This window comes from Dasypus novemcinctus, chromosome 3 (assembly GCF_030445035.2).
Source record: "Dasypus novemcinctus isolate mDasNov1 chromosome 3, mDasNov1.1.hap2, whole genome shotgun sequence".
Taxonomy (NCBI): Eukaryota; Metazoa; Chordata; class Mammalia; order Cingulata; family Dasypodidae; genus Dasypus; species Dasypus novemcinctus.
The window spans coordinates 95,330,243-95,344,351 of record NC_080675.1 but is presented as its reverse complement, the minus strand read 5'-3'; the positions used below and the strand labels follow the sequence as shown (position 1 = coordinate 95,344,351).

The window sequence follows — 14,109 nt, the reverse complement described above, 5'->3', positions numbered from 1 at the left end:
GTAGTGTGTGCACTTGTGTTTGATGAACTGTCTTTTAAGAGAGGTTAGATATTTACCGTATGTAAAAATACTTATATAGGCTAATTCTCTGTATGCCCTAGGCACTTATTTAATCTGCAAAGATGTGCTTATTTAATTTTTCTTGGAAATAAGCTAAAGAATAATAGTCTAGTAAAGTGATATAGTTGGAACAGAATAATCAAAAAAGTTTCGAGCCCACTGTTGATAGCCTTAATTAAAATGCAAAGTTTACCCTGAGAAATGCTATTCTAGAGAACCCCCTTCTCTAGAAGGGTCAGTACTAATTGCTAATCATTTTGATCCTATATAGTTCCATTTTACAAATAACATTTTAATGTTGTACATGCATTTAGTTTGAACCCACACAACAACCTAATGAGGTAGGTAATATTTCCATTTTAAATAAGGAATCATATACTATCAAGTGGCAGAGCCAGGATTTGACCCTGAAAATCCAACTGCAATATAAACTTTTATTTAAATAAGGAAAAAGCTATTGTACAAATAATACTCCTCAGGTGTAACCTGCAGGGCCATGGCTGTGGATGCTTAGCTCTAAAAAGGAAGTGCTTCTATAGACTCTTAGGTTTAGAGATGATACCATCTGGATATCTTTGCTTGAACCGGGCAACCACGTCTGGATCTAACAGGTGGATTCCATCTAGCTGGTTCCCGAGGGTGATCCTAATACAAGGGGGAAAGGGAGAAATCAAAAGAATTCATATTTAGAAGATGCTTTCCCTTTATTAAAACTGCCTGTCAACTCATTGAATATTCATGCCAATTCTAAAAAGACCTTAACATTAGAATATAAGGTAGCATGGCTGGCTAGGAATAGGGAATAGATTCTGGTGCTAAAATAGGCTAGATCTGTATATCTAGGGGTTCATAATTGATGGCTAGCCAAGACTACCTCACAAAATTGCTGCTTGCTGCTGCTAGTGAGTATTTTTTGGATAAGTAAAATGCTAGCAAGCAGCCTTTTTTCAAAGCTCTATTAAAGGGTTGAAAAATGTTACTATTGTTGACATATCTAATAGATTCTTAGTAACCAAGGGGCAGATTCAGGGGCCACTGGATACATCTCACAAATGAGGAAGATTCTTCCCTTCAGAGAAACTGGAGGCCACCTATAGAGTAGTAGTCTGGGTCCTGGGACCTTTGGAGTATGATAAATGTTATATAACCCCAGAAAACAGTTTAAATACAAGCTTAAGTGGCTCATGAATCCTATTTTAAAGCCCATCTATGGTCTATGGAACGTATCCTACTCACATGACTTGAATTAGTTTTGTCTGTTCACCTTACCAGTTGGGCTGCACGTTGTGTGGTCGTCCAAATAACTCAATCTTGCGAGTGCCAGGGGATAGTCTCTCGATCATGCCGTAGATTTCATCTGGTTTATGACTGGTGGAACGAACCTAGGAAATAGCTTAAGTTACACAAGATAGCAGTTCTAGCCCTTTCCATTATGTTTATGATCCAAAGGAGAGGATTTGGGATAAAGAATAACACCTGACTTGAATAAATGATACCAATGAAAATGTGGAAACTTTGGGTGCCTGGGGAAGCACATACCTCAGCCACGATCACATCGCAATCCAGACCCTGGTTGAAGCCTTGGGGATTTCCTTTGACACCAACCTGCTCACCACAGAGAACAAATTACCGTATGAAACCCCAATTTTTTTACTTTTTCTCAAAGGAATCAAATTATTCCTGTTTATGCTCCACCTACTGAATTGGGCCCCACTGCTGCTCACCAAGCAGTGTTCCTTTCCATGGTTCAACCAGTGACCTGTACGGCCTGTCCGAATGATGCGCTGCAGTTGATTTGTCTTCACCCAGATAATTTCATCTACCCGTTCATAACTAAATGGCATAAGAAAGAGAACTAGAGTTTTAACCAGGCTTTCAAAGTTTAGGGGCAGTACCATAGAGGAATCACATGGAACGATACTGGAAGAAGGGACCACATCTTATTAAAGTAATATTATTTCCCTCAAAAGAAGGCAACAAAAGGGTTACTACTTACCCCCAGAGATTCAGACATTCTCTGCCCAGCTCCATGGCCCTAGAAAGGAAGGGTTAAACAGCTATTTCCATATTCATATTTTCTTTCCAAAATATCTAAAAAGTAGAGACCTTTTCTTCAGTAGATGTTCAATAACTATTTACATGGAAGAGACACAATTAGGGGAATGGGGAAGATCTAAAAATGAAAAAAAAACAGTGTTCTCAATAACCTTACCTTTCTCAAGTTACAAATAGTTAAATATAATTCAAAGTGTCATTTGTTACAAACAGGCAGTGGGTCTCAGTAGGAAAAAAAAGTTGAATCAGTTATACATTTAATAGCAGGGCTAAGAAGACCCAGGGTTTTATCTCCCACCCAGTACTCACTGTAATATGTATCTGCCCGTATCTACATATCTTTGAACTGCATTACCTGCCTGTGACCCAGAGGAAGAGAAAGCCATCATCCTGCAGTACTGGTATGTTGAGCCTGCGCATCTCATCATCTGTCAAGGTCCCATATGGCAGCTCCATGTGAATATCCCAGGGTGGGTCAGCCATCACAACTGCAAACTTTCCCAAGATACTGACGTCCAGGTAGCGGATATCACAACAGATCCACTGCATGAGGTGGTATTTGGTCATCTTCCCTTCCTTCACTCTCAGATTCATGGCCCCAAACCCTCTTTTCCATTTAATTTTCTTACTCCCTTCTAAACATGTCTATCCCACTCCACTCCCAATCAGCAAGACAGATTGCTAGATTATGCCCTGCTTTCCAACATGGATGGCTACCCTACTCAGACATAAATTCATAAACTGAAGTGAGTTTCCTGAGCAGACAGCTACCTGAGGTGGGAAAAGTCGATCTGCACTGGAGTCACCTCCAACACTCTGTGTAAGAGCAAGCTCTTGGCTGGGTGTATGGTCTTTGCTGCCAGGAGCCTCTGAATCCATGCAAGCATCAATTTCATAGTGAACATACTTGCAGGTATCCATGTGGAAACATGTGTTAAGGAAAGAGCAGTCACCTAAAGATTCATCAGTGTGTTTATTGATGATTCGTCTGGGAAAATAAAACGGGAAGATCAAAGCCAAGATAGTGTTTCTAGAGTTAGATCCTACAGTTCAGATCCCAAACTATTTCAAAATTTCCCCTTTCTCCTCCTAATTTATTTTTTTCTAGTTTATTATTGTTAGAGCTTACTTTAATAATTTTAAAAGAAGGGAAGCAGGTGAGATGGAAATCTGTAGTTCACACTAAAGATTTGTGATTCCTCTCTGAGTAAAGACTTAGCTTCTGATTTTACAATAAGGAAGTGCAGTCCAGGAAGGAAGGACTTGCTTATTAGAAAAGAATAAACACTGGGACCTAAGCTCAAGTTCTATTTCTCCTGAAATTATCCTCCTTCCAAAGAACTTTCACTGGGGCTTAAGAGAGAGCAAAGTCTTACTATGGCAAGAGGAAAAGGGCATTCAAGCAGTATATTTTTAAAAATCTCATATTTGGGAGTGCAATTTGTATTCCCTCCTACAAAAAACCACTTGAGTGTGCTGAAAAGGGATGACTGCTTCTAAGAGACCCATGCCACATTTTCCCCTCCCAAGAGACCTGAAATGCAGCTTGCGACAGGGCCGATCAGCATCACTGGCTTTCATACACTCCTCCTTTGTTCCATAATCACAGAACTCTTGCACTTGGGCCCGACCTCGTGAGCGAAACTTTTCAACAATGGACTGTTCCTTGGCTGTTGTAGTATTTAATAGCTCTAGGATCTCCTGACTGACCTGTGAAAGAAGAAACCTTGTAGGTCAAACTAGCTCTTAAACCACCTTTGCACAGTCTACTTGACATTAATATCCTTTAAGGGTTAAAAGAATTGACTTAATATAGGAAAACTGGAGCCCTAAGAGATTTGTCAGTGTTTATCTGTTCTTCCAAACCCTAAGAGATTTGTCAGGGATTTCTGTCCCTCCAAACAAAACTGCATATGAGATGGAATTAAAATACAAGAGACTTGGTTCCTACTGTGGAGCATTAAGCTAACTTCTCCTCCCCAGGAAAGCATTCCTTTCTGTAAAAACCACTTATATTTATGGGATACTGAGCCTAGGCACAGTGCTAAGCACTAAATTGTTTAACTCAGAGTCTGTGCAACAATTCTATAAGGGATGGTACTCTATCATTTTACAGATGAGAAGACTAAGGCCCAAGAGAAGTAAATTAACTTGCTCAAATTCACACAGCTAGAAATGATGAGAACTTGTCAGTCCAATCATCTATACTCAAAACCACTATACTGCCAATTCATTGTTTAATCAATTTCCATAATTATTGGTCCATATGATTAATGTAGTATTCATCTCCATTTATCTCATTCTATTTCTGTAACTGGATTCCTCTTCTCTTGATCCAAGGATCCTTCCAGACAGATTCAATGACAAACATTCTCTAAGCTAGGGTTTCTCAATGTTGGCATTATTAACATTTTAGGCCAGATAATTATTTGTTGGGGGAAACTGTCCTGTGTACTGTAGGTTATTCAGCAGCATCTTTTGCCTCTACCCACTAGATGCCAGTCTCTAGGTATTGCCAAATGTACTGGGGATGGGTTGGGAGGGGGGTCACCTGGTTGAGAATCACAAAGCTAAACCCTTGATTCTAAGACCTACTCCTTGCCCCAGGGTTAAATCCATTCAACTGAAGTTGTAATTCCAAACATATGTGTGAAAGCATTTCCATCCTGACCCTTACCTTCTTGCTCTGTTGTTCCTTAGTGGACTGTTGGTTCAGAAGGCTCTCTATCTCCAGATCAACATCTGAGGCAGCATGTTTCCTTGATTTCTTGGTGGGTTCCTTGGTTGGTTCTGAGGCTGAAGAGGCCAGACCAATAGCCAAAGAGTTGGCAAAATTAGCTATTGTGGTGGAGTCCTGTTCTGCACGCCGCTTCTGCCCTGCAATAGTCCCTGTTACCTCCCCAAGGCTCTTATTTTCTGCCACAGCACCCATCATGGCAGAAAGCTTGGAATGGTCAGCATAGGTCACAAGAGTGGGATGTGCATCATCTTGTAGGAGGCCTCGCTTCACTTCTATCAATTCCTGAGCTGCAAACTTCTGCAGGAGGCTTTCCACTCCATCTTGAGTGGCAGGGGCATCTGGCTGGGGAGAAAGAGGATGGTAGTAAGACTCTGATCTTGAGCTGAAGAAAGAAAGTGGTAGATCCCATTCCTGTGGATTAGGTCATTACCGTGGAGATGGCAAGACGGATAGACACAGCATCAGTTGGCAATGTTAAGGCCAGGTCAGAGAGGTGGTGTAGCAACTTCTTCTCTAATTCAGGGTCTGTAGCTAGTTCAGGAACTGCTGAAGCTGTGCTGGGCTTAGGGCCACCAGAGGTCGGTGCAGTCGGCACAGGGCTATCACTACGGAAGGCTGGGGACAGAGCTGCCTCTGGATTCCGTAGGTCTAGGAGTAAAAGAAAGAAGACAAAATGAAAAAGGGCAAATACTGCTAGTCTACACATTCTTCAGGAGTTAAATTTTCCAGCATTTCCAGCACATAATTCTTTCATTTCATGCATGAAATTCTTTAATCAACTTTAGCAACTAGATTACCCTTCCTCAATCACATTCAGGTACTCACTGAATTGCCAAGATTAGTCCTGAATTTTCGGGGAACTGCCTATACTTTTTCAATTGGATAGGATATATTCTATTCCTTGTCTTCACTGTGCTTCAAAAGAAATAAAGAGCAGCATGGGAAACTTAAATGCTCCTACTACCTCCCCTTCAGTTACACAAAATGATAACCAACCTGCATTTTACTAAAAACCAAAAATATTTTCAATAACCTAGGCAGGGATCAAATTATCTTTTGAGACATGGAGTTCAAATTTCAACGATTCCAGGACACTGGTTTCAAGGGATGTACAAAATAGTGTTGGAAAGCAGAACAATGTGAACTTTAACACTTGTAAACATAAAAATCCTGTAATATGTCACTGAGGTCCTGGTGACCAAATGATGTTTCTTGGCTGGGTACTTATAGCCTCTAGTCTATTGCTTCACAGCTGGGTAGTCCTCATAACCTTAATAAGATTTTAAAAACTCAAGACAAAATATTACCTTTGGGAAAACCTAATATATATAGGTACTTAGTTAAAATATAGATGAAATATTAAACTCGCAGGACTTATGCTGGAAGTCTATTAAACTAAATATTATAATATATGTGGATCATTAGTTTACCTGTAGAAATATTTTGGTTACTTAGAAATATCCACTATAAAGGAACTGAATTTAGTAAAATTTGACTCAGAGGTTCCAAGGAAAATGAAGCTGAAATATACCAACCACCTTGCTGGGATAGTTACATTTTATGCAATGTTATAATATCTGATTTGAAAAATAGACTCCACAATTCCATATTACCTGGAAATGTTAAATAATTGACAGAACTTTCTTCACCTTGCTTACCTATGATTTCTTTATGCTTTGCTGAATCTTAGAGAGACTAGAAATTTGCCAGACAAACTGATATAAGTTCTTTGTTTTGTTTTGGCAAAGAGGTAATGAGGTACATATGGAAAGTCACAGAAGCACTCTTAAGGATTGGATAACAAAGAGTTTGAGAGTAACTTACCTAGGCTAAAATATGTTTTAAGTAGCTTACTTGGAGGACTATATGTAAAATTCCTGCATTGAATAGGATTGGAATGGTGACCAATGAAGTACCTTGTAATTTAGGGATTCCATGAGTCTAATAAAGTTGAACTAAAATATCCACATAGTTTAAGTATTGTAAAATACTACAATATGCACTTACGAACAAACGGAGCTTTCTTTTATCAGTGAAGTTTGAAACAAAAATTTTAAGCATTCAAAAACTTCTTTCCTTAAGCATTCTAGGCACAATCAGTGTTAAATTTCATTATTAAGGCAGAAAAAACACAAAGTGTTTTAAAATTAGGATTTCAGATATACCCACAAACTTAAGTGTTATGCATTATATATTTTAACTCATAAAGTAAGCCAAAGGAAGTAATTCATCACATAAACCATGGAACTAAAGATAACTTAACATAGAAATGGAGGAAAATGTGGCTAAATTTTAAACCAACACATGGCAAATGGGTATTTTACCTTGTTAGGCAGATATGGAAATTTTAAATATTTTAGGTAAGCATAAGTATCCACTTTTCCCCGTTTAAACTTTGTATCAGACACCTTGTGATAGAATACTGTTGCCATTAGCATGAGTTTCATTTTGTTAATAAAGGCCTAAATACCCTATAGCAATCTCTATTACATCTTGATTTTGTACGAAGTATTTTGCCTGTTTCTTATATGACTTAGATAAAAATAATTTGGAAGTGTCGTCACTGATCAAAATAAACGTCAAAAATACTGAGCATTTCCCATGATTTCGCATTTCCAGCCAGTGTTTCAGAAACATTCTTGTTACCAGTCCAAATTCTGTGTGGGATTCCATTACTGCCATAGTTCTTGAAATACATACTTTATGTGCCCCGGGACATACATTATTTCTTTATCAAATATTTCCCCTATTATTATTAAATGAAGCTCAGAACCTAAAGTTCAAAGAAAAAAAGCAACCTATTCTGCAATCATTATGTTAGCAACTATCAGATTTAAAAGTTAAAAAACATATAAATTTGATTGGATGTTAATGCTCTTGCTTTCTTTCCTACCAGGTGAACTGTTTATCCAACTTTTTACACAGCTGTTACATTTTTTCACACTGATTTACATGTTTTTCATCAAGACTTTAAACACCCTATCAACATTATCTCAGTGAGAAAAAAAAAGGCATTGATTTTACTCCCATTTTAGTGCCAATAAGCTGAAAATATTTTAAATCACTTAATTAACCTATGGATACTATCAAGAATGTAATTATATTTTTACAAAAGCAAGACAAAACTTTAAAAAGATTATATAAATATTTCTTTTCCTTTTATAGTTTTAACTTTCCCAAGTTAGCAACCAAGTTTAGATGTTCTCTGAGTAATGCATCATTTTTCTTTTTTTGTGTGTGTTTAAGTTAATTTTTTATTTTTAAAGAAGTTTTAGATTACGTGACTGTTACATCAAAAATATAGGCAATTCCCATATACCTTACCCCTCCTCCTCCCACACTTTCCCCCATTAACAACATCTTTCATTAGTATGGTATATTTGTTACATCATTTTTCTTAAAGTAAGCAACAAATCTTTTAAAAGAACCACCTTAACATACACTTTTCAATCTCTAGAACTGACTACTGACATTTTTTCCTCTATGGTAATTTGACTAATCACTTGTTCTGATACTGCTGTTTTTGAAAAATCACCTGGTGATGTGATTCTGGTTAGGAGTCCTGTAACATATCTTGGGAGTTTCTTTCATGATATTCAGGACACTGGAGCTGAAAATACCTCTTTTAAGGTTAGGGGACAGGGAAGAGGGGTGTTGTTAGCCTCTTTGTGATTTACCTGAAGTCACATGCAAATTTTTGCACGTAAATACACATTTGGGGAAAGAATCCACTGAGTTCCAACCCTGTCAGAAAGTATGTATTTGTTTATTAATTCAACATATTTATTGAGTGCCTCCATTATGGTGGCAACTATGTTGATCCTCTGCTTCTAATCTAATGAAAATTATGAGTTGGGCAAAGAATGACACTTCACTCTTTAGTTAAAGCACACCACAGGATTGAAAAAAAAAATTAAGTTCAAGACACAAAAATGTCAGTCTACCAATTTGCTGATTCCTAAAATATGTTAACATCTATATGTACCTTTTCAATCTCAGTGATGACATAAACAGTTCACATATTTACCATGTGCTAAACCTGAACACATCTATTTTGTTTCCAATAAAATTAAATAAAAATGTATTGAAAGTAATCATCTTCATTTAAAAAAGGTGTACTTAGGAAAAAACACCTGATGAAATGTCAAACTAACAGAGGTCTCCCAATGAGATTTTTTTTTTTAGGAGATACTGGGGATTGAACCAGGGACCTCAACTACTGAGCTACACCCAATCCCTTCCAATGATTCTTTACCTATAGTATTTTGTATTCATTAATGACATGGACATTTTAATTCATTTCATATTCTCATCTTTTAACATTGAGCTCAGCAGTAAACAATGTTTTCCTAACAGTTTTAGGTTCAAAGAAATCTATTTCTTGAAATAATAAAAATAACTGGAAAAGAAAGAATGGTCATAGGCTGGTTTAATTTGGTGTTCTTCATCTACCTGTTCCCACAGTTCCAAATTACAGAGTGGCCAAATTTCTGGGTCAGGAGATAATATATATTTAATTACAACCTCAAAAACATTTTTATAGGAGTCTTAACCACATTGTTAGGTGTATATAGGATTCAATGTCAACATTCAAAGGAGAGTATTTACATTCAAGGGAGAATACAGTTTTGTTGTCAACATTATTCAACATGTTTAGCAAGGAAGTGAATGAATTGAGGCTCTAGTAGTTATATTTGCAGATGGCACACAGTTTGGTTAATACCAAAGTGTGGTTAATATCAAAAGTGAAATGGAAATTAAAATAACCAAGAGCAATTAGAATAATCTATCTAAAGATTATGAATTTAGTGGAAAAGTATAAAAAAGAATGGTGAGGAACAATTATAACCAAAAAACAAACAAAACTTCAAATAGCAGATGATTTATCACAAAAATAACAGAAAAACAAAGCTGGAAACAAAGTACTCGGATATAGTGCATTGATATAATGGCTTTTAAAAAAGTAATTTTGTAGGTCACTTTGTTGACTCAAATGACTACTTTGATCCTCAGGTCCCCTTTTCCAACTGCCATTGCTGAAGAGAAAAACAAATTATTCCATACTAAAATTAAATAAATATCCCTAGGAGAACTGCACCTACCCAAGGCTGCCAGTCTTCTACATTGCAAGAGGCTCAGGAGACTAAATTGAGTGATGGGCTCTTCCTGTGGAGAATACAGGGAACTGACAGAACAAGACTACATTTCTTCGTACTGAAATACATACACTGAAAACTCAATAACCTATACAGAGTACAAATGTAGTAATTGGTAAGTTTCTAGTTATAAAAGAATGGAACCATTAGCCCCTCTTCACTTCTGCTGATTGAGCAACTCACCCGAGTAGGAGGCATCTCACTGCTGTGTACTTGACAATCACATGAAGGACCTCAGCAATCAGTGAGACTCTTCACAGGACAGATGTTTCTTTTACTTCTTTCATGTATTACCCAAGTAAATCTGTTCTGCTACAATGTTTCTTTAATGATTAGCTCACATGCGATTGTTAAAATAGGGGAATGTCAGAATAATACAAAAAACTGGTTTATACATGATTTTTCTCATGCTAACATTTTAAAGTGGTCAGGGGTAAGTTTTCTCAGTTGGATGGCAATATATGAGTACCATAAGGGAAAAAAAAGATAAAAATCCTGCAGAACTCAAGAAGTAGCTAGTTTAGTGACTTCAAGAACAGCTACACTTTCCACTAAAGCTATCTAGGAGGAAGTTGCAAGTTCAGATGAAGAAACTGTACAGGCATAATTCCCTTAGTTGAAACTAATAACAACTGATTGATGGAAGCAGGAAGTAGGAGCTCCAGATCATAGGCTGCAAGGATGGAATAGTTTTCATTATACATGGAAACACGGAGATTTAACTATGATAGTATTTTTAGTAGAGTTGTCATTATAAGGGCTCTAGTAACAAAGTATATATAGATTGAATAGGTTTTTCTTAAACCTATTTTTTTCTAGAAGCAATGTTATTTTTTAATGCATGCTTTTGCAGAATAGGTTTTTCAGGAACACGTATATATAGCATAAGTGCCTCTAATCTTACCCTTGCTGAACAGTTTTTGAAAAAGTTGTTCGTACACTTAAGTACAGTAACAGGAGTCCACCATAAACTGATGAGAAGCAACTGAATCATTTGTATCACAGAGGTGTAATTAAATGTGTTTTCTATCTAAAATTAATATGTATAAAACAAAAAGTTCAGAAAAAGGGGAACTAAAGATTAAGAAGAAAACAGATAATTGGACCTACCACAGGAAGTCAGAGGAGTGAAAGTTCATATCAACAACAACAAATTATCTTTTGGGTTTTCAGCAACTACTGCAATGCTTAACTACTAATTATTCCCTGATTACATGACTGCCTCTACTCATCCTGCCCTCTTACTTTATGTCCTATATAGCCTTCAGAGCTGGAATTCACATGCCAACTCTTCCATGATGCTTCCACTGACTAAACCAATTCTTGTTACTTCTCCCTTCACTGAACTGATTGTGAACTCAATCACTTGACACTTTACACATATGTCATATTTGCGACTTTTTTTTAGCATCTATCCTTCATCTTCAACCAAATGTTAAACTCCTTGAGGGCAGGGACAATGTCTTACTTATTTTTGTCTAACTGGACTAATGCACACTGAGGGTAGATATTTATAAATTATGGTGTGAGAATCCTGCCAGGGCATCTTCTAGCTTCAGGGATCAGAATAAACGTTCATGTATCTAACAAGAATCAGAACAAGATTTAAAGGTAGCCTGGAGCATACTGTTTAACGCTGCAACAAACCAACAAGGATGGTTGGGATTTGCCATCCTTGTAGATCTTTATAACCGATTTGCCTTACATAATTCAAGACTTGTGTGAATGGGGGTGTTTAGGGGAGGGCTTGAAAATCTCTTGAAGGCCCTTCAAGAGTTATAACTGTGACACAGGGGGTAAGTGGATTGGAGAAAAAAACTTCAAAACCAAAACCAAAGTTTTCGGGTTCTGGCTCCGTACATAAACGGCTAAGACAATGCCAATTCCCCTACTTATCTAGCAACACCTAGTGCCAATTCTGCGAACGCCACTGAACAGGGCAATGTGGTTATTAGGGTTCAGTCATTGTTCTCATGGCGCCAACAGTAGCAAAGAAATGACCACTACAACGCATTGGTGAGACAACGCGGGAAAAAACAAAGCACTACGGGAGCACCAAAAACGGGGCTCTCACATTCGCGGGATATAGGAGTGTTGAGAGGCCTCCCAAAGGCGATGCTCTGGCAAACTAAAGAGCACTCGCCAAGGCTGACCCGGGTGAGGCTCGGACGTCTGGGGAAAAGGAGCTGGAGGCACAGAGGCCAGGGTGGGAAGGGTCTGCGAGCTACTTGCAGGAGGGCGAAGGTGTCTGTGCGGCCAAGGTGGGTGGCAGCGAAGCGGGGAGGACATGACTGCTTGGAAAAGGGCGTGGACCCGGGTGCTGTCTTCCTTTCCAGGGATACCCCGCCCTCCTGGCTGGACATAGGCCCTAACTGCCCAGCGCCTCACCCAAGTGCCCCGAGTCCTGTTTCCGCCTCCGCTGCAGCCTCTCGCGCAGTGAGTCCAGCTGCTTCTTGTGGGCCTGAATAGAGCTCCACGTGTCCGACATCCTAGTCTCCCACCGTGGACGCGTCTCGAATCAGGCGCGGCGGACAAGCACCTCCCAGCCCTTGCTCCAGGAAACACCCAGTTCTCACGCGGACACCTGAAGTCTAAGCGGAAAGGGATCCCGGGTGACGCGCAAGATACAAAAATCATTTCCGGTTTCGCTCTCGCGTCGAAGCTGAAAGAACCACATTGGGTGCTGGCAGGATGACGGATATATTCCCTCTGCGAGTTCTCTCTTGCTTCCGGATACAGTGACGCTGAGGTTGTCATCTTGGTAGCTGGCAGAGCGGCCATGTTGCTTATAGATGCGCATGCGGCCATATTGAATGTTAGCAGAGTCCTGGGAGTTGACGTTGACTTTGAAGACTGTACTGAAGCTACACGGGCACTACAGATTTTTTTAAATGAAGGACTACTAGTGCCTAATGACAGTTTGGTAGTAATTTACCTTTTCCACTGAAAGCTTTGTAGGTTTGTGTTTCCATACAAAGAAATACCTATTACGGTGGTTCCCAATTTATGTGTGTGTGTGTAGCTTCTTTAGGGGTGAAGGGAAGGGCTGATGGAGCACAGTTATTATAAGTACATACATACATAGTCTTACCCTTATTTACTAATTTTTCCAAATCTATAAATATCATGTGTAACATTAAAATAAGTCCTCATAAGGGGCCCTAGGAGTCCTCATAGCAGGGTTTCTGAGGTAATGGTTATGTTGTTCCAGGCGCTGGTTGCATGAGTGTTAATCTGTAAAACTGAGCTGGCATGTGGATATTTCAGTAGGTATAGTACAGTTACATACAAAAAGGTGTTTTAATTGAAACATTTAGGAACCACTGATCCATTAAATGACTACATGATGCCAAACACTGTGTAAGAAAGAATAGTTTGAAAGGTATGGCTTCTGTGGTCAGTTTCTGGTCTGATAAGAGAGCTTCTTAGCTCTGAGTTATTAATATTGCATCATCTTTACAGCACAAGGCAGCATGAGCATAGACTCTACAAAATAAAAGTGACTGCAAAGGTGAGAGAGGGCTCCATGCCCAGATTACCTGGGAAGGTGGCATCAAGGCTCAAGCTTGAAGTGACAGGTAGGCTTTCAGTACATGAAGCAAGCTATGGGAGAAAATTTCAAGACTAGGGGGAGTGGACTTGGCCCAGTGGTTAGGGCATACGTCTACCACATGGGAGGTCTGCGGTTCAAACCCCGGGCCTCCTTGACCCATGTGCAGCTGGCCCAAACGCAGTGCTGATGCGCGCAAGGAGTGCCCTGCCATGCAGGGGTGTCCCTCGCGTAGTGGAGCCCCATGCACAAGGAGTGCGCCCTATAAGGAGAGCCACCCAGCGCGAAAGAAAGTTCAGCCTGCCCAAGAATGGTGCCACACACATGGAGAGCTGACACAAGATGACGCAACAAAAAGAAACACAGATTCCTGCGCCGCTGACAACACAAGCAGACAACAGCAAATAGACACAGAGAACAGACAAACGGGGCCGGGGGGAAGGGGAGAGAAAAAAATCTTTTTTAAAAAAAATTCAAGGCTAAAGATGTGATAAAAACAAAGTTCTATACTAAAGTTAAGAAAGCATGATGTGTTCTGATAATCCAGA

The 14,109-nt window shown here is 39.0% G+C and overlaps 1 protein-coding gene across 2 annotated transcripts; it reads right to left on the bottom strand.

The window, feature by feature from the left end:
- Nucleotides 1-474: 474 nt before the first annotated feature.
- METTL3 (methyltransferase 3, N6-adenosine-methyltransferase complex catalytic subunit) lies at nt 475-12,632 on the bottom strand. Of its 2 annotated transcripts, XM_058293778.1 has the most exons (12): nt 10,195-12,625; nt 9,958-10,021; nt 5,286-5,503; nt 4,793-5,197; nt 3,650-3,825; nt 2,887-3,103; nt 2,471-2,658; nt 2,057-2,095; nt 1,785-1,893; nt 1,600-1,665; nt 1,330-1,442; nt 475-705 (listed from the first exon to the last, which is right to left on the bottom strand). In XM_058293778.1, the coding sequence occupies exons 1-12, from the start codon at nt 10,207-10,209 to the stop codon at nt 594-596; spliced, it is 1,722 nt and encodes a 573-aa protein (XP_058149761.1). In that variant the 5' UTR covers nt 10,210-12,625; the 3' UTR covers nt 475-593. The 2 variants fall into 2 exon arrangements, with proteins under 2 accessions (XP_058149761.1, XP_004482376.1); XM_004482319.5 differs by lacking the exon at nt 9,958-10,021 and having other exon boundaries at nt 12,400-12,632.
- Between the last annotated feature and the right edge of the window lie 1,477 nt (nt 12,633-14,109).